Below are 26,394 nucleotides of genomic sequence, written 5' to 3' on the forward strand. Positions count from 1 at the left end.
CCAGATCTGACAGGTCTCAGAGGGGTGTTTTTTACCTGATCTGATGCGGTCAAGGGGAGAAAAAAGAATGAAATTGCCCTTTTTACATGTTTTCACGTATAGAATAAAGGTTTCATAAATATGAAAATCAGTCTTTGACTTCTTTGCGATCAGGTCTTGATCTAGACCTGATGTGATCTGGTCTAGAAAGGAAGAAAAACACTGAAACTGCCTTTTTTTTTTTCTTTGCACAAATAGAATAAGTTTCACAAATTTGAAATTGCGTTTTAAACTGTCTTTACACACTTCCTGTTAATCTATTCCAGATTTTCAGAAGTACAGTGGTTTTTGACATAGACCTGGTCTGATGTGGTCTGGATGTGAGAAAGCACTGAACCTGCCCTCATATTTTCACAGGTTTTCACAAATATGAAACCCTGTTGTCAACAGTTACCGGAGTCGCCTTGTTAATCAAGTCCAGGTTGATAAGTACACATGTAGACTCTAAACAGCGTGAAGGCTTTAACCAGGACCCCTAACACCGTTTAACAGCAATGCATTGGCTTAAGTTGCCCTTAACTTTCCCCTTAACGTCGAATCGGAATCTAACTTCAGCGTCAGCAACACTGTGGTGCACTGCAGCTGTTGCGTGTAAACATGTTTGTCCGTCGGTGAACTGCAGCCTTTACAACGAAGTATACGAACAAACAGGATAAGTTTCACTAAACCTTATCAGTCTTATACATTTAAAAAAATATATATATCGGATTGAGTAGATGAGACCAGGAGAGGCCCTGCGAGGTGTTTAGGGAAATTGTGAACCACCTCCCTTTTCTCTCTCTCTCTCTCTCTCTCTCTCTCTCTTTGGGGGCGTGTTCAACACAGTGCATGTCTATATCATTTGTGTTACTTTGTGGTGAGACATTTGTGAAACACCTGACTGTGCACAACAGCGCTCCAATCTTTTAACAAGGTAAGAGCAAAATAAACCACTTCTTTTGGCCTGGAGAATCTGATATTATACTTTCTGTGAGTGAATTGCAAAGAAGGTGATTCACATTTAAACTACTTTACGCTTGAGATTGCTTAGATCAATTTTTTTAAATCTTTAAATGGGTTGCAGACTGTCATCCTCTTTTGTAAAATGTCCAGTTTATTCATTTTTTTAGATCAAACGCGTTTCCTTGTACACAAGGTAACGAAACTGAAAGTGAGTTGATTCATTTCATCCATATCCCTACCTTGTCTGACTTGCTTAATCATTGCGAATTAAAGAAAAAGGAACAAACCTCTAATGTCTTAAAGAGTTCAGGAAATAAACGAAATTCTCTGACTTTTAGTGTGTTTCAGTTCCAGTAAATTATAAAAAAAAGACGTTTTAATCATCAGATAGGCAATATTAGGTTTTACGGACATATGGGCATGTACAATGATGTGAGCGTGCTTATTATACTCTCTGTGACACCAGTGTCTGCAGCATTCAATGCAAAAACACTATTTCTGATGTTGAGTGAAGAGGGGGATTCCACATGCACATTTTCACTTTCCTCTTTCCTTTTATTGATGCACTGTGTGCGTGTGTGTGTGTGTGTGTGTGTGGGTGTGTGTGTGTTTCCCCCTGTGAGCAGATGCAGAAGTGGGTTGTGGTCAGTTGGGCTCTCCTGGCCCTGGTTGCTGCTGAAGAGTGTCCAGATGGAGGGAGATGTGGAGAAGGTCAAACCTGCTGCAACGACCCGGCAGACGGCTATGAGTGCTGCCCGTTTGATCAGGTAGATTGTTGTATCACCTGATATCATTTGAGCAGGACACTTCTGCCAAGCACTGAATTTGAGTAAACACAACAGTTCCTCTTTTGTAGAAACACTACTTTTTGGATTGTGTGAATACATTTATGTTGTTAATCATTTAGCAGAAATATTCCCAAGTGAAGATGCCATGTATTTTAGTGATGGGTGTACTTTGTGCATCATTTTTTTGCACAGTTCTATTTAACCTAATCCATATTTAGTGTCTAAGTTAAAAAGTTACACTGACACAATTTCAAAGGAAATAGCATATTAAATATGCATTAACAACAAAACACAACTAAAAATCAAACGGGCAGCTACAAAGCTAAAGCAACAGCACCAAATCCAGTTAAAGCCACCAGCCTGAAAACTTTAAACCCTGGTTTTCTCACAATTGAGAAACTAACCTTGTAAAGAGATAACATAGTCGAGGCACTTTGGCTTCAGTAATATACTTTGACCCTCTTGTACATCATATAGTTAAATGTATACATGAGATAACCATTCCTATATACTCTAAAATTAAAAGAATTAAGACTGTACACTGGTACTATTCATCCTCAGGGGTGTTTTACTACTTTATGAGCCAGATAAAAGCCGATAGGAATTTTAGAACTTTGGTAGTCAAAGTGTTTCTACTACTGCTGTCTCCACAGGCCGAGTGCTGTTCGGATCACACCCATTGCTGTCCTGCCGACACAATCTGCGATGCAGCCAAATCCAGCTGTGTGAACGCTACTCTGTCCATCCCCTGGGCGGAAAGAGCTTCTGCTGCTCAACCTAGACTCTCCAAAGTAAGATTAACAGACAGATGAAACACTAGATCACAATTTGACATATTTAAAGTGAATACCCTCAGTAAGGCTGTCCCTCTTCCCCACCCTGCCACTGCAGTCCTTCAGGATGATCAAGGCGTACATGGGGGAGGATGATGACAACATCTGTCCTGATCAATCACGGTGCCCACCTGAGTTTTCCTGTCTGAAGGCCTTGACAAAGTTTGGCTGCTGTCCCCTAGCTCAGGTACTCAAACGTTGTCCAACAGAAAACATGCAACCTGTAGCATGTTCAATTATCAGTATGACATTTTGAAATAATGTTGATACTTCAGCAGAAGTATTGAGGGAAAAAACGACAATAACTGCAAAGATTGTGTTGATGAATGTAATTTTTCTGGGGGGGGTGGAGGGGGGGGGTTTCTTTCAAAATAATTACTAAAGGTCTTTCAAATGACAAACTGGAGAAACAGAAAAGAAGAATAGATGTAAAAACAGGAAAATACAGATCAAACCCGAGTCTATGATGGAGTCCACTGATGGAGTGATACTAGTTGTGGTATTAGTGGTGTTAGTGCTTACTGTATGTTATGAAAAACTGTTTGCTTTTCAAAAACGCAGTTCCTTCCTGTCACAAACAAAACCTTTGGCTCTTTGATCTACTAGCTAAGATGTTTGACTTTACAGAAGACAATACATATGTTGGAAATGATTTCTGTCATTGTGTGAAATTTAACATAGAAGCTGTAGCTCTGTTTGCACTGAAAGAACAGGCAGCAGTTTCCTGCTTTTAGTTGTAAAGTTATCTGCTTGATTGTTTTACAGCAGCAATATACAATGCAGCACAGAGACAGGTTAAGGCAGACTTCACATTTCTAATTGCCAATTTTGGAGTTTGAAACCCTGATTCTAAATTCCCTGGTCTTAAAACTATTCATTAATGAATTATAGAGTAAAACTGATTTCAGGAGGGAGTGCAAAAGTCATTCTATTCAGTTTGTATTGTATTTGTGAAGTGAAGTGTTCTTGATTTCCTGACCACTGACAGGGAGTCCCCTGCTCTGATGGCAAACACTGCTGTCCAGAGAGCCATCAGTGCAGTGCAGACAGCCGGTCCTGCATCAGACAAGGTGAATCTCTTCTACTTACAACCACAACATATTACTCGACAGACTGGAAAGCGGTCTGAGACTTTCTGTCATAGGGTGAACTGTATGTGAGTCATATCCTTTGCATTTTTTAATCGCACACCACATTTAACAGACACCTGTCAGCTCTGCTAACATGATACATAGTCCTGTGAGAAACAGCAGCTACTAGCAGTGATAATGCTAAATGATAACTCCAAGTTATATCCACAGGTAGAAAGAAATCAACCGACAGCAGGAGTTAAAGTTAAAAGCAAAATGTTGGCTTTCAAAACTAATGTTGTCATGCTGTTTGTTGCTGTTATTATATTTGTACCATTAGCATGTAGGAAAACCCTGCTCTTTCCTCATCATGTAGAAGACACTGGACAAATGCCAGATTTGCTATATTAATACAAAAACTCATATTAGAGATGACTGCGAGCTTCACTCGTGACAAACTGTCAATGCGAGATTTAATCAATATTACTGATCAGCCACACGGGATCGTGAAAACAGACTTTGAATAGCAACGTGACACATTTTCGATCCAAAGTTCCTCTATCGGCTGTCACAGATTCCCAAACTGAAGCTATAAACCCATATCAAACACAGAGTCTCAGCAATATTTATTAACCAGCCATAAACACACAGTCACAGTGTGAGCTTCCTGACCTTAAAGCTGGAGTCTATTCCTTCAGTTTCAGTGTAAAACCATCCACAGCCTTCATAAAATCCAGAGTTCTGACCTCTCTCTCTCTGATCACTGGTGCTAATAGCTAATTCTCATCTCTGAGCTAACAGGCAGGTTTCCTTCTTGAGGTCCTCCTCTTACTTTTGCAATTTGTTCAACTTTTCACGTTGATCTTCTCATAAGCTCTCTGTCAATTTGGGCCGTTTTCTGCCTCCGGTCTGTGTACACGTATCAGTGATGAAGCTGAAGCTGGCTCAGAAACCCTTCTATATATATCAAGAATAAAAGGACTGACGTCTGAGCAGGGTTTAGAAAAAGTTGCCCATTTCAGTTGCTCGACTACTGTATTGGGGGTCTTCGCAGGTCTCTCTAAAACGTATATACAGCTGAAGCTCAGGGTTTGAATTTGAGTTCTGTTTTTTGTTGCCCTCATTGTACTCACACACAGTTCAGGAAACAATTGTCGAAAGATAGACAAAAACAGCCATAAAGCATGTGACAGTCCTCGCTAAGACCAGAAAGACCAAAAAGTGGATAACATCAGTTCAGTTCTCAAAATGCTGCACTGGCTTCCTGAGAACTGATTTCAAAATAACGTGAAAGCAATATTATAATAGTCTTTTTTTTAATTAATCTCCAGTCAGTCAATGTCTATGTTTTCATTTCTGTGTTTGTGTCCAGTGCTTCCCCAGAATATCCACCACATTACTGTTATGAAACATCCAGTGTCCTGGGACAGGTCTGCTTACTGTTCCCAGAGTCACAACTAAAGCAGCCTTTCTGCACAACATATTTTTTATGTTTCCATGTGTTTCTAAGGGGTTTACTTTCATCTCCAGGTCCCTAAAGTTATTTCACACTATTTTAAAAGTTTCGGATGTTCCTGTTGTGTTGCTGCAGAGCTTGTGACTACGGTTGTGTGCAGTGATGGAGTGTCAGAGTGTCCAGATCAAACCACCTGCTGTGAAAACCCAGATGGCAATTGGGGATGCTGCCCCATACCAAAGGTGCGAAAATAATCTTTCCTTTATGGGCATTCACATTGTGACAGCTTTAAACTACTATTGTTCCTCCATAGCATGATTGAGATCATGAATGAGTAAAAAGTCAAATGATGGATTTGCATGTGCTGCCATGACCAGTTATCGTGACTTTATGGTGTCTTATCGAAGGTTTGAAGGTGATACTCCATGTGTGTCTTAATTGTCTGAACAGGCCGTGTGCTGCGAGGACAAGCTGCACTGCTGCCCTGAAGAGAGCACATGTGATGTGGAGCACTCCAAATGCATTTCCTTATCCACAAAGAAAGAGATGCCAATGTGGGCCAAACTGCCTGCCAGGATCAGAGCAGAGTGGGAGAACAAGAAAGGTCAGATTAGTTTGTGAAAAAAAAAAAAGCCAACTTACTTCCTCATTCTAATGAGTCAGTGTCTAAATCTGTGTGTGTGTTCACGCAGCTTCATCTGTGCACGTTTCCACTTTCAGAAGCTGAACCAGTGACTGCAGAGACAGTTAATGATGGTGTAACAGAAAAAGCCCCAGAAGTCACCACAGCGAATACAATTCCCCCGACAGAGCAAGAAGTAACTGTGTCATCTGTCACTAAGGGAGCTGGAGGTGAGGTTTCAGGCATCTAATTATCCAGCTCCTTCTACAAAAAGTAGAAGAGTTTCACGGATATATCAAAAAATGTACATAATGAGGCCAGATGCGTATGTTTTCATCCACCTCAAAAGTACAAATTCACCAATAGATATTTTGGTTTAATGACATTAATACTGGCGGGATGTAGGTGTGTCAGTGAGTGCATGGCTTACTGGCACAGCTAAATGTTAATGTTATAAGTTACAGCATTTCCTACTTTGAAAAGACAAAATTCTGCAGAAGATTTATCAAAGCTAAAATTAAGTTCAGTTCTTACAGCATTCAGTTTGTATGATAGTAATATTGTACCATTACCACTGACTGCTTAGCATCAGTATTTGTCTCAGTAATGTATCATATTTTGATAATCTGACGCAAAAACAACTTTTTAAAAGTTTGTCCAGATTGCATTTCTTCCTATCAACATGCTACAATGCTGACAGACTTAGTTTTAACATTTAATGTAAGATTATTATTATTATTATGTAAGATTGTATTTAGTTTTTCCCGCTAGAACACATTGTGTGTGTCCTTAAGTTCTGAGAGGTGCATTGAGTGCATTTTCTTCCCCACAAAGTATTGTGTTTACAAAGTCGAGTTTTTATAATATTTTAAAGGATAAAGCTTCTGGCGATTTATTTATTATTTTGATATTGTCAAAAAAAAAAAACATGAAAACCTCAAAACAACAAATTTTTCCTAGACAAGTATTGTCTGTGTATCCAAAACCTGATTTAGCTTATTACACTGTTTCACGTATCTCCATTGTTTTCCAGTGAGCCACTCTGTTGCAATGGGTGACATGTCTCACAAAATTAAAAAATGCAGACTTATAACGACGACCACCTTCACAGTATCTGTGCAGTGAGCTCTGCCTCACAGGAACTACACTTGACTGTAAGAGTTAGTCTGTGGAGCTGTTTATAGATGAACTACTGTTCAGGTTTTGCATACAAAGACAGCACTTGTTAGGAGGATACATTCCTTGTTGTTTTGGTCTCTTCATGACAATTGTTGACAATAAGAAAAATGAAGAAAATCACCAGCCTCATCCTTTTAATACTGCTTTGTTTACATGCACATTTGCTAGCTACTTTTTGCTGCAATTCTTGCTAGCTTCAGCCAACTGAGGCTTTTGTTGTTCATTTTCTTTGAGTGAACATGAGGGCAAATTTCAGATAAACAGGAAACAGGTTTGGATTTTTTTTTTCAGGTAATGTTATCCCCTGCAATGACACAGTAGGCTGTGCGGATGAAACCACATGCTGTAAAACCAAAGACGGTGGCTGGGCTTGCTGTCCCCTACCAGAGGTACAACAAAAGTCCCTATTTAAATGTATAAAACTTTGATGTGAAAGGTGTTACAGATGCATTCATGATTTTCCCTCTGTCTGATGGTTTCATCCCCAGGCTGTTTGTTGTGACGATCTTGTACACTGCTGCCCAAAAGGTAAGAAATGTAACATGGCTGCCCAGACCTGTGAGGATGACACATGCTCTGTGCCCTGGGTCAAGAAGATGCCCACCATCCCCAAACAGGGCGCACAGTCGAAGGATGTTATATGTGACTCTACCACCAGCTGTGAAGATGGAACCACATGCTGTAAAACCAAAGAGGGGGGCTGGGCCTGCTGTCCTTTTCCAGAGGTGCAATTACTTCTGTCATTTTTCTTAAAAAGTCCCTCCTGAAACGTATAAAACTTTGCATCAATGGTTTTCTGTCTGTTCGATCATATCATCCCCAGGCTGTGTGTTGTGAGGATTTTTTACACTGCTGCCCAAAAGGTAAAACATGCAACCTGGCTGCCCAGACGTGTGATGGCCACGCAAGCTCTATGCCGTGGGTTGAGAAGGTACCTGCGATCCCCAAACAGGGCGTACAGTCGAAGGATGTTATATGTGACTCTACCACCAGCTGTGAAGATGGAACCACATGCTGTAAAACCAAAGAGGGGGGCTGGGCCTGCTGTCCTCTACCAGAGGTGCAATTATATCCGTCATTTTTCTTTAAACTCCCTCCTGAAATGTATAAAACTTTGTTCTAAGAGGTATTGCAGATGCATTAATGATTTTCTGTATCTTTGATCTTCTTCCTAGGCTGTCTGTTGTGAGGATTTTATACACTGCTGCCCAAAGGGTAAGACGTGCAACCTGGCTGCCCAGACGTGTGATGGTGACACAAGCTCCATGCCGTGGGTTGAGAAGGTGCCTGCGATCCCAAAACAAGGCGTACAGGTGGGGGATGTTGCATGTGACTCCACCGCCAGCTGTCCAGATGGAACCACATGCTGTAAAAACAAAGAGGGTCTCTGGGCCTGCTGTCCTCTACCTGAGGTAAACACACATGTACACGATGATTTATAACCACTTTTTAAAGCATCAGTTTTTAGAGTGCATTTCCCAAAATAACTTGCCAATTTCCATTTAAATAAAGTTCTGCTCTTTATTCAGCTGTTGGAAATGTGAAAAACTTTTTCTAATGATTGTCTCCTTGAAACACCTACTAGACAAATAGAAAATATGGAGTGAATCTAAGTTGAAAGGGGCCAGTGTTTGAGAACCACTGCTCCAGACTCTGTGTATTTAGAACAACAACAATAATGTAGCACATGAAAATAAGTTATATATAAGTTATATCATATATTTGACCTCTTTTCTATTCTGTACAACATTTCACCCGAGCATTGTCCCTCTCCTTAGCTCAGATTTTGTCTGCATTTCTCTTCCAAATTCATACATCCAACTGTCACTTAGTGTGTTGTCTTAAAGTGTTGTCATTGTGTATAAAAGGCAGTCTGCTGTGACGACCATGAAACCTGCTGTCCTCACGGCACCACCTGTGACCTGACCACCGGCAGCTGTCTGGGCCCATCAGGCTCAACACCCTTGAAACAGAAGACTCCTGCATTCACCACGCCGGCTCTCACCACAGTGGCCCCTACAACCGAAAGTCAGGTATCAACCACAATGCAAACGGAGGAGGAGGAGGAGGAGGAGCCTAAGGAGGAGCCTGAGGAGGAGCCTAAGGAGGAGCCTGAGGAGGTCAAGGCGACTCAAACACCGAAGACAGAGGAGGAGAATATGGGCACGATTCAGTGCGACGCCCACACCAGCTGCCCTCAGTACACCACCTGCTGCTTCATGGCCTCGTCTCAAAAGTGGGGCTGTTGCCCGCTGCCAGAGGTGAGCCAAGTATTTTCACATCAGCAGTGACTGAGATAAAGGTGTCATCTTCCAGCTGCATATTTTGTCTAAACAACAGCTAAAAAATCCAATGTGATTGGTTACCTCTCCCAACGAAGTTATGTTTTCACCTGTGTCCGTTTCTTTGTGCACTGAACTGATTTGCACCAAACTTGGTGGAGAGATGGGGCATGAGCCAGGGAAGGACCCATTACCCTGGGGGCAGATCTGGATCATTTACTATGAATTTGAATTTTTTTCTTTGAATAGTGGTTTGACATTGGCCTTGAAAGAGGTCTGTGCTCTCTGACTGCGGTTCCCTTCCCACACGACAAACCTGCGCACACTTTCGAATGTTCAGCCGGAGGGGACGGTACTAGAAATACCAGAATGGCATGTGCCATCAATGTTATCCTTATATGGCATGAGGATGTACTTCCTTTTCTGCGGTGGAATCATCTGACCTTTCAGTTACCGTTTCACTTTTATTGACATCACCCCATTATGTTTTTAAAATACAACATATCAGATTTTGTCAAAGATAGAACGATAAGTCCTAAACTCATGTCAATCGTTGTCCCTGGTTTTATCACAGTCCATCAACCTTTCTACAGGAGTTCATTGTCTCCGACATGAAGAAATATCACCAAATAATCACCAACCGTAGACAGTTGAGTGTAAAGAACAAACAGTCAACTTCTAACATCAGTCAAAAAGCTGAAAGTAAATAAAAGGTTTGACAGTGACAGCATGTTAAGATCATTCTCCTCAGGAACTCTGTCTAGCAGACATTGTTTTGCCTATTACTTAAAGCTGGAATTGTTTTGTATTGTGTTACCTACAGGCCACTCTAACTAAATATTACAGGTTTACTTGAGGAGATGTGTTATTGCAGCAATCGTGTTGCTCATGTCTTAAGTTTATTCATTTCACTGCAGATGAAAGAAGAACTGGAAATCAAGATCTATGATGTGAAAGTAGCACTTCCTCTCTCACTTCTCTCTAGGCTGTGTGCTGCGCTGATGGGAACCACTGTTGCCCCACCCACTACAAGTGCAATGAGCACCAGACCTCCTGCGTCAAAGGAGAAGTGGTGATCCCATGGTACACCAAGCTTCCAGCCACCACCAACGTTCAGGCTGATCCCAGCGCTGTGAAGTGCGAAGGTCTGACTCAGTGTCCAGAGCACACCACCTGCTGCCGGCTCTTCACAGGAGAGTGGGGCTGCTGCCCACTGCAAAATGTGAGCACTCAGTGTCTGTGTGTGTGTGTGTGTGTGTGTGTGTGTGTGTGTGTGTGTGTGTGTGTGTGTGTGTGTGTGTGTACAGAGAGATTAGTATAAGAAGGGCAGCTACTTTGACATGAAAATATAAAAGACACTATCAGTATACATTAGCATTGTCAGGTTTTGCTTATGTAAAATAATGGATGTAATTTACGCTCACCTTCTGCATGCTGTGTCTGCAGGCTGTGTGCTGCCCAGATATGGAGCACTGCTGCCCAGAGGGCTACACCTGTAACATCGCCTCTAACTCCTGCCAGAAGGTCATCATGCTGCAGCTGGAGACCATCCCACTTACACAGGTGTATCTGCCTGAGCACCGGCCCCAGCCCAGGCCCTTAAAGCACAGCGACGTCAAGTGTGATGAGCAGACCAGCTGCAAAGATGGAGAGACCTGCTGCAAGACATCCGCCACTACATGGGGCTGCTGTCCTTCTCCTAATGTATGAGTTACAGTAATATCTTCCATCCTGCTGCACTTAAACAATCAGGCAGAGCTAATACTATTGAGGACAGTCTTAAGGAAGCAATCTAAGTCCCTTTGTAAAGCAGAAATTGCAAACATTTTTGGTTTGTCTTACATTGTATCACATTGAATATTTTAGATTTTTGACTTTTGTTCAGACAAAACAAGACATTTAACAATGTCATATTTTTTCGTAGTTTTCTTATGTTTTATAGATCGAGTGATTAGTTGCTTAAGTAAGAAAATAATCTGCAGATTCATCTGCAATGAAAATGATCGTTAGTTGCAGCCGTAAACACAAAGTTCTTTTCATAAAAGCAAAGAATCGTGACATCGCTAATAAAACAAAGATAAATACAAACTAAGGTAAGATAAAATCTAACTTTATTTTGCAGATAGAATTTTTACATACAAATCATCTTATAGAAAATAATATATTTCTCTAGAGTTTTCTAGAATTACCCAACAACGCCTCAACCAGCTGCATCATTAGTATGCTGCTTTTATGTTAAGGCACCAGTGTTAGTAATATGATCAGTCTTCAATGGAAATGAATAGCAGAGAAATTGATTAAGTTGTTCATATGTTCAAATCCTATACATACTGTAGGAACTTTAATATTGAGGTACCGAATCACAAATTTTGTGATATTTAGGTTTTAGCTCCACGTTGACCAACTACAACAATAAAATGCTGCTTACATGTTAATGCATCATTTAATAGTCCAGTAGTGTAACGTTATGATTTAACACTCTGAGAGGAGCCATAATGAGTACTTTTGATACTTTAAATACATCTTGGTGCTTATAGTCCTGCTTAAGAAAAATAAAAGGCAGTTTTTTACTCGTAGTAGAGTATTTTTATATCATCATATTGCAACTTATACTCAACTGAAGCCCTTGATTATTTCCTCCACCAGCAGCTGACAGTGTTGCATACCTCCCTCCCTCTGTCCTCTCCGCAGGCGGTGTGCTGCAGCGACATGATGCACTGCTGTCCCACTGGCTACACCTGCACTGAAGCTGGCGCCTGCATCCAGAACACCAAGCTTCACTGGTACAACTGGCACGAGTTCTTCGCCAACAAAAAGAGAGCTCTGATTGTCTGACAAACATCACCCCTGCACTGTCATTCGATTCTGCATGCCTTGCACTAATGGAAAATAATGTAAAGGGATTTATGATCATTTTTAAATGTGTTGTTCTTTGAGGACAGTGGGTAAATGGTGAGGGGGAAATTGAATTGGACTTCGGGTTATGAGGTTCTGTGATCTTGGAGTTGCGAGTTTCTATCTACAAGCCTCCGTATCATGTCTGACATATACTGTTCACAGTTCACAACTCATTTTAAAAACAAGATAGATCCTTGTTATTCCAAGCTCACAGTTTGCTATTTGAAACTTTACTCAGCTGTAAAAAAGAATCAACTGAAACACTCCAAAGGAAATATGATTTTGTTCAAAGATCACACTCATCTATTCTGTTACTGTACGTTCTGCGCTAAGCTGCCTTTTGTGGCAAAATCCACTCCTTCATCAATAATCAGTTTTGGGCATAATTTAATGAAGCACCTTTTATGATCTTGAAAGGTACAGATATGAACTGCTGTGTGGTTCCACCTTGTGATGAGGGAAGTTGCAGTTTTGTTTTTTCCTGCTCAGTCTGACATTTTCACACATTCATAAATGTGCGACACTTGGTTTATCTGAGTGTTCGATCACTTTGTGAAAAGTGTTTTAATTTTGTGCATTCTGTGGTAATTTGAGTTTCAGCACACACCATGATGCAGACATGGAGATATAATTGCTTTGCACAGCTTAAAACCTCTTGAGGAGTCAGAGAGGTGTCAATATTTTCCATAAAACAAATAAACAAGATATGATGTTACAACATTACAACTTGTCAAATCATTCTTGGGAGTATTATAATAAGGTTTCTGTCAAAAGAACTGTCTTCATTAAACACTAGTTTAGAATCCTTCAATTTTTCCTCCTAATAATCTTCATTATTATATTTTATTCTTTTGTACCGAATAGCAATGTGTCTAATCCTTTGTCAAACAAAGTTGTAAAAAGAAACAAAGACCAAAAAAGACACAAAATGACAAAAAGGAGACACAAAACTAGTGACTCCAAATCTAGTTTTAAGACCTTGACTGTTTCAGTTTATTGAGCTCATTTGTTGCTCTTTTGTGGACTGTTGGTTTCTGGGTGCCATGCCTGTTAAAAGAAATAAAACAGGTGAACTAGAATATGAATATGTATGTATATGATGACAAAATGATGTTAGCTGCCTGTTTTTCTTTATCCATGAAGCTTCTCTGCCGACATGGATTCCTTCTTTTCAGGCTGACGTTGTACTGTTTGAACTTTTTTTTACGTCACACTGTAGTTTATCATAAGGGTTTACCCGGAGCCTCCCCTTTGTGAACAGTGTAAAGCACAGTAGAAGTAAAAATGAAAACTTCCGGTCACGCCATTCAAAATAAAAGCCTAAATTAGATTCTCGTGGCTGGCAATAGCCTACCGCAAAATTTGGTTTCGATTTGAAACCAGTCAGCCAATATCAATTCTGATATTGACATTTTCTATTGTTTAAAGCACCCAACTGTCCTGTAAGGAAGTGTTCCCAGGATGTGATCTAAGATGTGACGGATCCTTTTTTTTCTTTTGGCATCGTATCCACTGATGCTAGAATATGTTTAAAACAACACTTAGTATTGATTGAATAGTCTGGATACTTTGGGCATCAAGCCGCCCACCCTTTCTATTTGACTGTTAATTAAAATATATAATATAAAAAATATCCATTCAGCAAAGACAAAACAGAATTTAAAAAAAAATTAAATTAAAAAAATGAATTAAGAAATTAGAAAGCTAGGTATATACACTGTATATACTGTATATATAATTAAATCTCCCTCTCATCCCCATGTGGAGGGTGAAGTGTGTCTCTCTTAAGCTAAAGATAAGCTAAGATAAAAGATCTTTTTAGGAGCAGGATTTATAAGACTGCCTCGGGGTCAGATAAAAGAGATCTGTCTGAGGCTCTTGAACTACTTACTGGCACATCTGGTACTAAAAGATCATAAATGTAACAGGAAGAAAGGCCATAAATAGCCTTCACTAAGATCTTAAAATCAATTCTAAAACATACTGAAGCCAGAGTAGAGAAGCTAAAACTAGTTACACCATCATCCCTGGTCTTCTGTTTTTTCCCTGAAAAACATGTAAGCAATTCAATAAAACACAACTTTACAACAAATGAGCATTATATGAACTAAAACTATGAATGCCTAGATTTCCTATAGTGCCTTTACAATTTCTTTCTTTATTTCTAATCTACTTTTCATTATTATTATTATTATTATTATTATTTTTATTATTTGTTATTGTTGTTTTATAAACTAAAATAAATTATTTTGATTTAAATTAAAAACAACTTTGCAGTTAATCAAATTATTTATACCCATAAAATATGGGGCTTCTGGGGCCCCTGAGGATTTGGGGGCCTATTCCTCGATTGGTAATTCAGCCTAGGTGAGACTTTTTATGCAATGGAGATGCTTTTATTTTGAAGACACGCGTGCTATACTTCCGGTGTTTTCCTGTCTCCGCTTTGACGTATGAATCATTCTTCCCAAGATGGCGATACACCTGTCTCTCCGGCGGTGATCCTTATTGTTGTCTGCGCAACAACCGAAAGTAAAACTTCTCCTAATAAACTGGCGGCATAGTTAAACAGCTGGAGTGAACTCCGTCGTCCAAAATGTCCACAGAGGAGCTGTCAGCCTCGGACAGCGAGGCTGTCCTCGCCGGCGCAGGGGAGCGATGGGCACCGGTGGGCGCTGTGGCCAGTCCCGAGGATGAGAGCGGCAACAGGAGCGCTGGCCAGCCGAGGCAGAGAGGCTCGTCCTCTGTACCGGAGGAGGAAATGGCCACCAAAATGAAGAAGCTGGAAGAGGAGCAGGACCTGCTGAACTCCTCTCTGCTCGCCCTCACCTCCCACTTTGCTCAGGTTCAGTTCCGACTAAAGCAGATAGTTCACGCCCAGAGCGAGGAGAAGGAGAGGATGCTGGCCGAGCTGGAGGAGTTCGCCTTCAGAGGCTGTCCGCATGTAGTGGGCTGCAGAGCTCAGGACGCAAAGCAGCTGGAGAATTCGGTGAGACTACCTCAATACATAACCTCCACACATTTCCCACACACTCAGTGTACATACCAGCGAAAGATGACAGGTGTCTAAATCAAATAACATGACATTATGGAATATCTTTGATTTAGTTATCCCTGGTTTAATATGTATATATAGATTTTTACCATGGACAGAATAAGAGAAGACACAGGCACAGGTATAGCCTACAAGACTCCACTTCCCTCCTATGTAGGACCCCCAGACCGAAAGAGACAAGAAATGACTACATGAGTTGTTCCTGTTTTTGGCCATTTTTTGCCCTTTTGTGTCTCTTTTTGGTCATTTTGCTGTCTAAAATTAAGTCACTTCATCCAAAAGCTGTGGTCCAGGGCCCGTCTGACCTCTTTGGCCCCTGCACCTGTGCCCAGTGGGCCCACTCAGTAATCTATCCATGCTTATTACATATCTTTGTGTAGATTTAGGATTGTAGTGTAGTGTTTCCTTCCATGATCATCTGTAAGTGTCTGTCTTTGCTGAGCAGCTTGAAAGTGAGTCTCTTATTGTAACTGTCGATTTGCTGCTATTCCTTGAATTATGTGAAGGCTAACTGCATATATTTGGGGTTTAGACTGTAAGGTGGATCATTTGTAAGTGTTACATAGGGATTCAGAACAGGGCCTTTTACATTTCTAAACCATTAATAATCAGTGATTTGAGGAAATACTTGTCATATTAATCAATAATTAAAGTAGTGGTTAGTTGCAGGTCTGGTCAGAAAAGATTAACACTCACGCATAAAAATCTGAAGTTAAAAACAGTGTTCAATAAACAGATATAGATGCACAGAAATACATATAGCCTCACACACGTTTGAGTCTGTGTTGTGTTAAACCTGGTCAGTTTATCTGAAATGAATCGCCTCAGTGGCTGTGAGGAACCAGAGTAAATCTGATTAAAGCGTGCTTGTTACGTCACACTCGAGGCTGCTGCGCCCACCTCTGTTTTGTTTCCAGGGATCCCTTATCTCTGGTGGAAAATGTTGCTTTCTGCCACAGGTGTGTGACTCACAACGCCTCAGGCTCAATGAAAATGCCTCTGGCAGACCACTATCTTTTTAATGAAGGCTTCTGTGTACACAGCAATGTTGAAGCAGCCTGCTTTGTTCCTGCGATTGTTTACTCTCGGCCTCTTTACATTTAGTCTTAACTGAAGTAAAGACTCGGCCTCTTGCGGTCATTGTTAGCATGTGATATGGCATAATTGCTAATCATATATCCCACCTAAAGGTCTTCTTATTTATTTCTCCCTTGTCACATGCTTGACTTTCAGGTGGATCTGGTGAGTATGACACCTGACGCATCTTTGAGATTTTGGTTTGTGTACTTTTGTGTAAATGTTGTGACGCACGTGATAAAAGGTGCAGCTTTCTATATGATAAACTGCTTCTTAACTGATAACTGCTTCTAGCTTTCAAAGTAAATATTAAATGTTTTTGCAAAGAATCGGCTCCCTCACAATCGTAAATATTGATAGTGCTAGTGGTAGCAAAAACCCCACATTGGTTGACATTTAGTACACGCTGTTTATTGTGTTACTGTGGCCATTTATCACTCTCTGTCTGTAGAAATTAAATCATTGTGTGTTCTTCTGCCGTCAGACTGAGAGGGAGAAGAGGGAGCGCCTGGAGGCTCAGAGGGAAAAACAGAAGGATCTCATTTTCCAGCTGAAGACACAGCTGGATGATCTGGAGCGCTTCGCCTATCAGGAGGGCAGCTACGACTCGCTACCGCAGTCTGTTGTCATGGAGAGACAGAAGGTGGGAATGTGGAATCGCAAAAGTATGATAATCGCCATTGGAAGACGTATTGATGTTTATTCAGTAACTGTTTGGTGTCTGAGAATAAATAATGATTACAACATCCCAGATGAGAGAGCCAAACGATTGTAGTCTAAAAGCTTTTGTAAGATCCAAAGTGTCTGTTATGTTGAACACATAATGAGGTGTTTGCTTGTTTTAGATCAGGTGTAACAAGTCAAACATCTGTCCTCAAAATGCTTCAGGCTTTACAGTGTTTGTATATTCTTGTGTTTCTCTCTCTCTTTGTATTATTATTTCCTTCTTTATAAAAAGTGGTTGGAAAATCTTCTACATTGAGAACTTTGCTAATAAGAAATTAGCTTCTGAAAACAAAGCTGTTTGCACCCAACTCTTAAGTATAGGGAGATGGCGCTTCCTACAAGCACAGTAAAGCAGCTGTAATCAGTTAGTTTATAATAAATAATGCATCCAATGACAGTGACACGTAGTGATGAACCTTCAGCGAATTATCATCTGAATCTGCAGCTCGCCTTGGCTTCATGAAGCTTCAGAACTTCAGCTCATTCTTTAACTGTCTAGTCCATAAATTTACTGTTTTGTTTCACTCATCATGTTGTTGCCGTAACAGACATAAACAACTCTGAACCCACTGTACTCTACCTGCTCAGTAGCAAACAGCAGATACACACAGTTAGAGACCAGCAGATGAATATAGTGGAGCATTTAACAGCTAAAGAGCCAGATATTTCCCTCAGAAAGTAGTGGAGACCAAAAACAGAGCTAAAATAGAGTGAATATTGGACTTATATTCATCAGGTGACGGAAACATGACTCCAAATTAATGATCAGCGTTGCTCTGTAACTGCTGGATGTGTAAATAAGAAACTGTTTACTAACAAGTTTGACATATTTGCTTTAAATGTGTGATATATCCTACAAAACCTTTAACCCTTAATCTGTCTCAGGTCATCATTGACGAGTTGATCGAAAAGCTGGATGTGAACCTGAACGAAGACATTGGGAACTTGTCGCCGGAGGAGCTTAGACAGAGAGTCGACGCTGCCATTGCTCAGATAGTGAACCCAGCCAGAGTGAAGGAGCAGTTGGTGGAGCAGCTCAAAACCCAAATCAGGGACCTTGAGATGTTCATTAACTTCATCCAGGGTACACAAACCTTTATACAGCATGATTTCAGTGATTTGTTGGCATCTGTAAGTTGACATTTTTTTTAAATTATTTTAAAATGTAACATTTGCCTTTTCCTCCAAAAGATGAGGTGGGGAATCCTCTTTTGTCAGATGTTGGACACAGCCAGCAGCCACAAGCAGCAGGGACCAATGCCAGAACTCCAGGGGAGAAGAGGAAAGGTCAGTCAGTTCATATCAAACTCCAACTGCAAGTACAATGTAATGTACTGTAATGTACTGTAATGATCCCTTTTGATGGCTTACAGCCTTGTGCATAAAGATTATTAGTCCATGCATTTCTGAGCCACATGTCAGGGCAGAAATACTCATTTGTCTGTAAATCTGCACATTCAAACTGCAGACACACAAAATTTCTGACCTGCCAGAAATCCCACCGATTGTCTGAGAGCCAGATCTGTGGTCATTCAGGCTGTTAATCAGTTGTTGTGAACCCTCTCCACCCGCTCGTCAGATGACAGCTGATCTGGCAGAAATCCGGCCTGATTCTAAAATTAGTCTGGGCCAACCAGTTCAAGGCCAAAATCTGTATTAATCCAGACAGTGTCTGCTCGCCTGTAGGGTGTTATACCAATGACAAGAGCTTGTTTTTAAAGATTTATTTACTAGCAAGCTCTTAATAAACATTATATAAAAGGCCTGTTTACTTGAGATGGTGTTTAAAACCAGCAGCTAATGATGTGGTCCAACGTTAATATGTTCTGATGTCTCACTGCAGTGGATCCAGAACAGGCCCAGAAGATGCGAGAGACCGGCCTGCAGCTGATCCAGAAGGCCCTCGCCGTGCTGCAGATCTTTGCTGCGAGCCAGTTCGGCTGCGCGGCCGGCCATGTCCCCCAGAGCATGTGGCCTCAGGAGTCTGCAGGACAGGACTATGGGCCCCTGCTGCAGCGTCTGGAGGCAGCTGTAGAGAAGGTGCGAGTGCTGGGCTCACGCAGACAGCCCTCCCTCGAACATGTCGTCAACTACACCAGCAACTCGGCCCTGGGCCCCCGAGATGAGCTGACGTCGTCTGTGAGGAAGGAGCTGGCGATTGCTCTGAAAGACTTGTTGGCTCACGGCCTCTTCTCGCCCTCTCAGACCATGAGCCTAGTGCTGGCACCCATCTCCTGCCTGCTGCCTTACAGACCGGCCCCACAGACCATGCACCCATGGGAACTCTTTGTCAAATACTACCACTCCAAAAACGGGAAGGCCTTTGTGGAGTCACCAGCCCGCCAGCTTTCACAGTCCTTTAGCCTGCCTGTGGGGGGCGGCCCGGTGACCGTCACCCCTAAACAGTCTCTGCTGTGGGCCATCCACACTGTGCTGAAGGAGCACGGACGCTATAAGCGAGGACCAGACACAGAGTTCAAAGCGCTGGTGTGCATGGCTCTGAACGAGCAGCGGCTGGTGTCATGGCTCAATCTGCTGTGTAAGTCAGGGACTCTGATACACCCGCACTACCAGTCCTGGAGCTACATGGCCCAGACCGGCTTCGAAGGGGCCCTGCGCATTCTGGGCCGCATCAGCCACCTCAAATTCAACCTCCCAGTGGACCTGGCTGTTCGGCAGCTGAAGAACATTAAGGATGCTTTCTGAGGAGGCAACAAATCCATGAAACATAGAGAAACACCAGTCTAAAAAATCAAGTCTTTTATCAGCTAAACTACACAGCTCTTACCTGCATTCAGGACCAAAAGCATGTCTTTGTGCTTCAAGTAGGTAACCTCTTAAAAGTTGTTTACGCAGCCACCCATTTGAAGTGAAATCGACAGTACATGCATGGATGATTATGTTGATTGAGCTTCAGCCATGAGCAACCATCAATGGCATATCCCACTACGTTTAAGATGCCAAAATGACGAGAGGACAATGTCACTTGTACTGTAACCCTGCCTTAGAGGGGAGATTGAGATAGATACCTCATCTTTAGTAAAGCCTTCCTGACCATTACGACCTGTGCTCATCATACAGTATCATTCCCCTGTTTACGTGATAGTTTCCTGGCCTATGCATCAAAGAAAGAGGTTGGATTTGTACAGTAATCTGAACTGTAACGTGGTTGCAAGTTAGACAATCTAGGAAGAAAATGAATGAGCAGAGAAGAGCTTGTGATGTATTGGTCCTGGTGCTGCTCCATTCTTCTGTCATGGACTGAATTATTGAGGCAGTAAATCCCATGTAGCAGACTGGTTGATCGTGAAGCTAAACATCAGCACTCAGGTCAACTTGAAATGAAGAAAATCTTACAGTTTCCATCGGGGTGTGAAGTTAAAGTGTTGTGTAACGTTGCCTACAAATATGCAGTTATCAACTTACTTACATTGCTCTCAACTCCATTTTAAATTTTTAATCCTCTGAAGCTGTTATCAGTTGTTGCATGTTGCGTTCAGGTGTGTGAACAGCATTTAGACCCTGTATGAACTGCTGCTTTTCTCCTGTTCCAGGTGGAGTTAAAATCAAAATGAACTGACAGTGATATTATTTGACCACAATTTATGTCATGATGTAATGGCTTACATCCTGTATTTAATGCTGTATTTAAAAAGTTTACTTTTATGTCCAGTTTGTTTTTCAGAGAAATTAGATTTTATCTTCCTGAAACAGCTGAGTTGCACGAATCATGTCCTTAAAAAAACTGAATGTACAAACCATAGATGCTATTAAACTGAGGTTACTTTATACGTGCTGTATGTTTTCCTTCTGTTTATGGGAATGAAACTTCAGTGTTCCTGGGCCCACGTGTACATGTACGTATCAAACCATTGAGAGCAGGCGTGCTGATAAAAGCTCACTACATTTGTATTTCCTGAGATAAAAACCTGATTCCATGTTGGCGCACTCTGTGACTTGCGTGCATGTGCATACACATTTTATCTTGTTTATTTGTTTATTATTAACTTGTTCATATTATTATATGTTAATGGAAAATTTGTGTTCTGTTCTGCGCTATGTTTAGTACATATAATGCTGGATTTTGCTCACCTTTCCCATTTTTGTTGTGTTTTGTTAAACTGTTACATTGTGATTTATGTACAGAGACATTTATTTATTTATTTGATGGCATGTTTTAGCTCAACACTGAAGTTTGTGGAACATATCAGAACACTATGGTAGCTGCTGTACTGTAGCTGTAGATACACTGGATCATTTAAATTACGTTAAATTCTATTGATGTTATTTTTATTTAATCACTTTAATGAAAAATAATCTCTTTTGGAGATATGAATTGTGGTCTAATTTGTTTTTTTTGTTTTTTATCATGTTTAATGTATAATTACAGCTGTAAACACATTAAACATAAATGACCCACTGTGATGTTTATGTGTCTTCGTTATATCCGTTTTTAAAAATCTATATTTTTTAATAGAATCCTTCAAAGAATATCTTAGCAGTCAAGTATATGATACAGCCAATAATTTAAATCAACAAAATGTTAAGTTAAGTAACAGTTTGAACGCCTTTGTTTTCTCTGTAATAATAATAATTATTATCATAATAACACATTAGCTGAAGCAGTATAATTAAGAACAGAACTAGTCTTGGTTTGTTTGCATTTGATAGGATGTTACACCACTTTCTATTTTTTGTCATGTATCAAACAAGAACAAATGTCTAAACATGGTCATCGCCAACAGCAGGATGTCTTGCAGCAGATTTTTATTTCCATTTCAGACATTTTTCTATTAATTAATCAGATTTGAATATTTCACACAAATAAAATTAACTATTAAAAAATGTAGTATACTGTATTTGTTGTCGCAGAATAATCATTGAATAAATGCTAAGGATTAAAAAAAACAATGATAATGTACAATATGGCAGATGAGGGATGAACCTATATCACTGATAATCTTTTTAATGTTATTATTATGATTCAGTCGATAATTTAAAGAAATAGATTCATAAAAATAAAGAATATATATGTTTCCGGAAGTGACGTACTTGATCGGTGGGGTCAAAGTTGAGAAAAACCTACAGGACTTCCTTTCCTGTTAGCGGCGGCCGTAGAACAGCATCAGTGAGTGAAACTTCCCTTCAAACAATCTTCAACCATCGCTCTAAATCTGGCCATATTTACAGTTTTTATCACTCCACGCTTGTGTCAATCACTCCTCTATCCGAGATGCGATAGATATTTTCGTGTATTTCAATCGGCTTTGATAGAAAAGGGATAATTATTGCAAGCACTTCGTTGCGCTTATTTCAACATGGCGGCTTCAGTTTGCATCTGAACTGCCTGTGAAAGGGGCTTTTGTTAAATATCTCGCCTGCGCATTATGCCCCTTTTGGTCTCGTGTTAAGTAAATGATCATTGGTAGTAATTTTGTTTGTGTGTGTGAACTTGTAAGTAAATTTAAAGCCCTAGAAAGTGACTCGAGGCTAATGCTAACTTAGCCAGGCAGTAATGGTCAGTCAAACTCCATAGGAAAACCCCCACATGTTAAGTGTTTATCTTTGTCCCGTTCTCGTCAGTAATGTTGCCTGTGAAGTGTTGAACTCACTGTAGTGCCACAGTATTTAACCGTGCTTTCTTTGTGGCAGACATGGGCAAGTTCATGAAGCCTGGGAAGGTGGTAATGGTCCTAGCTGGACGCTACGCCGGGCGAAAAGCTGTCATCGTCAAGGTAAGCCAGAGCTCTGATGCTACATGTCTGTCAGTCACTGCCAGTTCTCCTATGTTCATCTTGGTTTCAAAATCAGCAGCTGTTTAACCAGATTGAAATGTTAAGTGCTATGTTGGCCTGAATGAGGAACAGAGGATGTCTTCCAACATCTAAGACTTTGTGATCATAGAAAGTACTTTTACACCTGTCCTGGTGGGGAGGTTTCCCTGAGATATGATTAATCCAAGGAGACGAAATGCCTCATCATTGAAGACTTTTTGCTTTTGTAGAAGTGAAACATTAAAGACTGTTACATTGTGAAACCCACATGTGTATCTTGGCTATCGATTGCAGACTCACCATCTCTCCTTTCAGACTATTGAAGCATCACAATCATTTTATTACAGCAAATATTTATCAATCTGCCTTTTATCTTGGCTGTTCAGCAGATATTCCCCCCTAATTAATTTCTGCAGTAAAGATGCTGAGACTCTAAGCACTCATTTTTACAAAACTCATTTGAATTTATTTCCTCCATGGCAGCAGCATGTCATATTAGCCTTCAGACACGACAGAAGCACTCTGGGTGTTGACGTATGTTTTGAAAGAATCAGTATTAACAGACTGAAAACCCTACCAGCAACATTATGGCTACCAACGACTATTGATGACAACACTACTCTCTCCGTTCAGAAACAGTATCTGACGTCTGCTTCTTGGCCATAAGATGAACCCCACTTTTTGAATATAATCCTAGGGGGGGAAAAAAAAATCTTACAATTGAGCTGATGCATTCATTTAAAATAACAGGCATTGCATCAAAGTAACACAGCTGTGTTTTTGTTTATTTTTACTGTGGATGGTCTGTGGCTGCAGTTTCTCACAGTCACCTGTTAACATCTGTTTGCAGAACATTGATGATGGCACAACTGACCGCCCTTACAGCCACGCTTTGGTCGCAGGCATCGACCGCTATCCCCGTAAGGTGACTACAACCATGGGCAAGAAGAAGATCGCCAAGAGGTCCAAGATCAAGGCCTTTGTCAAGGTGTTCAACTACAACCACCTCATGCCCACCAGGTGAGACGACCCACACAAATCTGTAATACTTGCTTATTCTATACAGTATATACTGTAGACTTATTGATTGTCTGTGTGTTGTGTTATTGTTTAATGTGACATCAAACTGCATGTGGGAAACTGGGGAAGTCTGCTGACCAAACTAACAAAAGTCTTTTGGATATGTTTTTAACCATCATCCACATTTTTTTTTTTTTTCTCCCCCCAGAGTGAGCAGCTCTTTATGCATTGCATTGTGGGAAAATGGTGTGCATTAATGACACACTCGGAAATTGACTGTATAGTGTGCATACTATCTTATTTGACACACTTAAATTTGTCACTTTTCCAGTGTGAACACAATATACTCAAACTAGCCTGGATTTTGGATTTGGCTTATATCAGCAGTTTGCCTCTTTACACACACTTCTGAGACCACAGCATGTTTGTGTCGTCTCTGGACATTTTACCTGGAGCTGCGTAAAAATGAATAAATCAGGATTTTTGTGCCTTTCCTCCGGCGAAGGAGGTATTGTGCAGTGTTGAGGAAACACTTGATTCCTTAAGAGCAGTTTAGTTTCAGTCCAGATGCAGGAATCAGCTTTAATTTCATGTTTGATAGATGTTGGGCTGTTTTAGTTGGTTGTCGAAATGAGACTAAATAAGAAATGAAATGTGATTTGAAGTGAACTGGGTGATGCTTTTGTGAGGAAATGTCTGAATTTCCCTGGACACTAGTTGTTATTCTGGAGCAGTGTTGAATGTTACACCATGATACTTGTAAATACCTGAAATGGCTGTTGGCGTAAAGATGTTGCCTGTTAAAAGCCTGCTAATTCAATTAGCTGCAGCTTTCTCTGTATGAGCTGTGGACTGACAACACAAGAATCAATGAGCAGGTTTATATTCGATGTCCACAGTTGGATCATGAGCTCATTGTTCTAGCTGTTCTTGTGCAAGGCACTTTGAGTTTCTACAGTGAAACTGCTCAGTTGTGTCAACAAGCTTCCAGATATGAATGAGTACTTGTACAAAGTTAAATAAAACACAAGAGAGACATCTGTGGTCATTATCACCTCACAGGATAACTGGAGGATATGAGCATAATTTTTGTTGTTGTGCTTATTTTCCTTCAGATACTCTGTGGATATTCCTCTGGACAAAACTGTTGTCAACAAGGACGTCTTCAGGGATCCTGCTCTCAAGCGCAAAGCCAGGCGGGAGGCCAAGATCAAGTTTGAGGAGAGGTGAGTCCCTAGTCATGAGAATAAATGTAGATTTGTTGGATTCTTTTTCCTTTACCATCACTTATCTGTGTTCATATTTCAATAAAGGAAGGCCAAAAAGACAACCGAAATGATAATTTCACATGTATTTGAAAGGCAATTCAGACATCTACATTGTCACTTACCTACATGCTATATACCTACTGTATATCAGTACAAACCAGCAGCCAGAAATATTGTCCTCACCAGTCATGTTGGGTGACATGATTGTTGATTTTTGTAATAGGATAATTGTCACGTAGCAGTGCAGGAGTTACCATCAGTAATGACACAAGTTGGATTCAAACTGCTGCAGTGTCAAGTTGCGTGTTTGCTGCTTTAGATTAGACTTGATGCAGCCTTGTTGTATAAAGATGTACACTCATGAACTATGCTTAAAGAATTTTCTAGTATTTGCTAAAACTTTTTTTGTTTTTTATTTCCAGGTACAAGACGGGCAAGAACAAGTGGTTCTTCCAGAAGCTCAGATTCTAAATTCACTTGGTTTCACAATAAATGTTTAAAAATGGACTTTGTTGATTTCTTTTTGATTTCTATCTTTCTGAATTGAAATTGACAAAACCTGTGAATATAACCAAATTTACTGTGGTGCCAACCGTCAATGTTATATATTTTTGTGTGTGAGAATAATTATTGTTAAAGTTAGGTTGTGGTGTGCTGTGGACTGAGCAGGATCATGGGTCTGGTTCCTACATTTTGATACCTCAGCACTCTTTCAAATGCTAATAATCTCAGTGAGGTAGGATATAGTGACATTGAAGTCAAAATGTTATTAAATCTCCTGGTCGGCAGTTGTCTGTCTAACTAACACACTGAAAGTGTGGGAATTCAACCTTTTTTCTTTCGCAAAATGTGTTGACAAGAAATAGATTTTTATTGTAATGGGACAGATTTACAGTTTAACATCCAAACACCTCATCCATAATTTCTCACCAAATAAGTTGATTCTCTACACACACTTACATTGGTCATTCAGTGGATCTACCTCAGACCACTTGCTAATAAACCTTTAACTGGCTCCAAGCTTAAACCTAACGGTTCTACTTTACATGGTGACTTAAGGACACAATGTAATTTTACTGTTGGAAAAAGCACAAATTATATGAGCTGCTCAAATTAGTATTAATGTAGGAATACCACAATGAAGAAACAACTTATTGCCTTTTCCCTGACTCCTGTTAAAGCTTAGTTGCATCTTAACCTTAGAGTGGAGCAAACTACACGCCAGTAAATCGAGGTCAAGTAATTCTCGCTTTGAATCTTCAAGAGCAGAAAACTACGTTAGGAAATTGCAAACACTGAGGGTGTGCTTAGCCATTAAAAACATGACTGGCTTCTTTAAGCTGACTGATATTTTACTGCCGTGGA

At 40.5% G+C, this 26,394-nt stretch overlaps 3 protein-coding genes across 3 annotated transcripts; all 3 read left to right on the top strand.

Moving 5' to 3' along the window:
• Positions 1 to 792: 792 nt before the first annotated feature.
• Positions 793 to 12,835, top strand: grna (granulin a). Its single transcript, XM_023413963.2, has 16 exons — positions 793 to 952; positions 1,608 to 1,748; positions 2,423 to 2,560; positions 2,661 to 2,789; positions 3,591 to 3,672; positions 5,264 to 5,370; positions 5,579 to 5,732; positions 5,849 to 5,980; positions 7,221 to 7,318; positions 7,418 to 7,654; positions 7,753 to 7,989; positions 8,105 to 8,341; positions 8,798 to 9,190; positions 10,197 to 10,433; positions 10,658 to 10,915; positions 11,903 to 12,835. The coding sequence occupies exons 2-16, from the start codon at positions 1,608 to 1,610 to the stop codon at positions 12,044 to 12,046; spliced, it is 2,724 nt and encodes a 907-aa protein (XP_023269731.1). The 5' UTR covers positions 793 to 952; the 3' UTR covers positions 12,047 to 12,835.
• Positions 12,836 to 14,567: 1,732 nt separating this feature from the next.
• On the top strand, positions 14,568 to 21,392 carry rundc1 (RUN domain containing 1). Its single transcript, XM_023413836.2, has 5 exons — positions 14,568 to 15,098; positions 16,726 to 16,884; positions 17,853 to 18,051; positions 18,159 to 18,254; positions 18,811 to 21,392. Exons 1-5 carry the CDS (start codon positions 14,706 to 14,708, stop codon positions 19,671 to 19,673), a joined length of 1,710 nt encoding a protein of 569 aa, XP_023269604.1. The 5' UTR covers positions 14,568 to 14,705; the 3' UTR covers positions 19,674 to 21,392.
• Positions 21,393 to 22,031: 639 nt separating this feature from the next.
• rpl27 (ribosomal protein L27) lies at positions 22,032 to 25,536 on the top strand. Its single transcript, XM_023413854.2, has 5 exons — positions 22,032 to 22,095; positions 22,620 to 22,702; positions 23,592 to 23,761; positions 24,877 to 24,987; positions 25,452 to 25,536. The coding sequence occupies exons 2-5, from the start codon at positions 22,622 to 22,624 to the stop codon at positions 25,498 to 25,500; spliced, it is 411 nt and encodes a 136-aa protein (XP_023269622.1). The 5' UTR covers positions 22,032 to 22,095; positions 22,620 to 22,621; the 3' UTR covers positions 25,501 to 25,536.
• Positions 25,537 to 26,394: the final 858 nt, after the last annotated feature.

This window comes from Seriola lalandi, unplaced genomic scaffold (assembly GCF_002814215.2).
Source record: "Seriola lalandi dorsalis isolate HSWRI2012SDOR001 ecotype SW California unplaced genomic scaffold, Sedor1 jcf7180002054519, whole genome shotgun sequence".
NCBI classification, from domain to species: domain Eukaryota; kingdom Metazoa; phylum Chordata; class Actinopteri; order Carangiformes; family Carangidae; genus Seriola; species Seriola lalandi.

Excerpts from the sequence above, each read along its gene's own strand:
- grna (XM_023413963.2), top strand. The coding sequence starts at position 1,608 with ATGCAGAAGTGGGTTGTGGTCAGTTGGGCTCTCCTGGCCCTGGTTGCT. Across the intron at positions 5,733-5,848 it reads AGAGTGGGAGAACAAGAAAG|AAGCTGAACCAGTGACTGCA; the intron begins GTCAGATTAGTT and ends TTCCACTTTCAG. Across the intron at positions 7,990-8,104 it reads CCTGCTGTCCTCTACCAGAG|GCTGTCTGTTGTGAGGATTT; the intron begins GTGCAATTATAT and ends TCTTCTTCCTAG.
- rundc1 (XM_023413836.2), top strand. The coding sequence starts at position 14,706 with ATGTCCACAGAGGAGCTGTCAGCCTCGGACAGCGAGGCTGTCCTCGCC. Across the intron at positions 18,052-18,158 it reads GTTCATTAACTTCATCCAGG|ATGAGGTGGGGAATCCTCTT; the intron begins GTACACAAACCT and ends TTCCTCCAAAAG. Across the intron at positions 18,255-18,810 it reads TCCAGGGGAGAAGAGGAAAG|TGGATCCAGAACAGGCCCAG; the intron begins GTCAGTCAGTTC and ends GTCTCACTGCAG.
- rpl27 (XM_023413854.2), top strand. The coding sequence starts at position 22,622 with ATGGGCAAGTTCATGAAGCCTGGGAAGGTGGTAATGGTCCTAGCTGGA. Across the intron at positions 23,762-24,876 it reads AACCACCTCATGCCCACCAG|ATACTCTGTGGATATTCCTC; the intron begins GTGAGACGACCC and ends ATTTTCCTTCAG. Across the intron at positions 24,988-25,451 it reads AAGATCAAGTTTGAGGAGAG|GTACAAGACGGGCAAGAACA; the intron begins GTGAGTCCCTAG and ends TTTTATTTCCAG.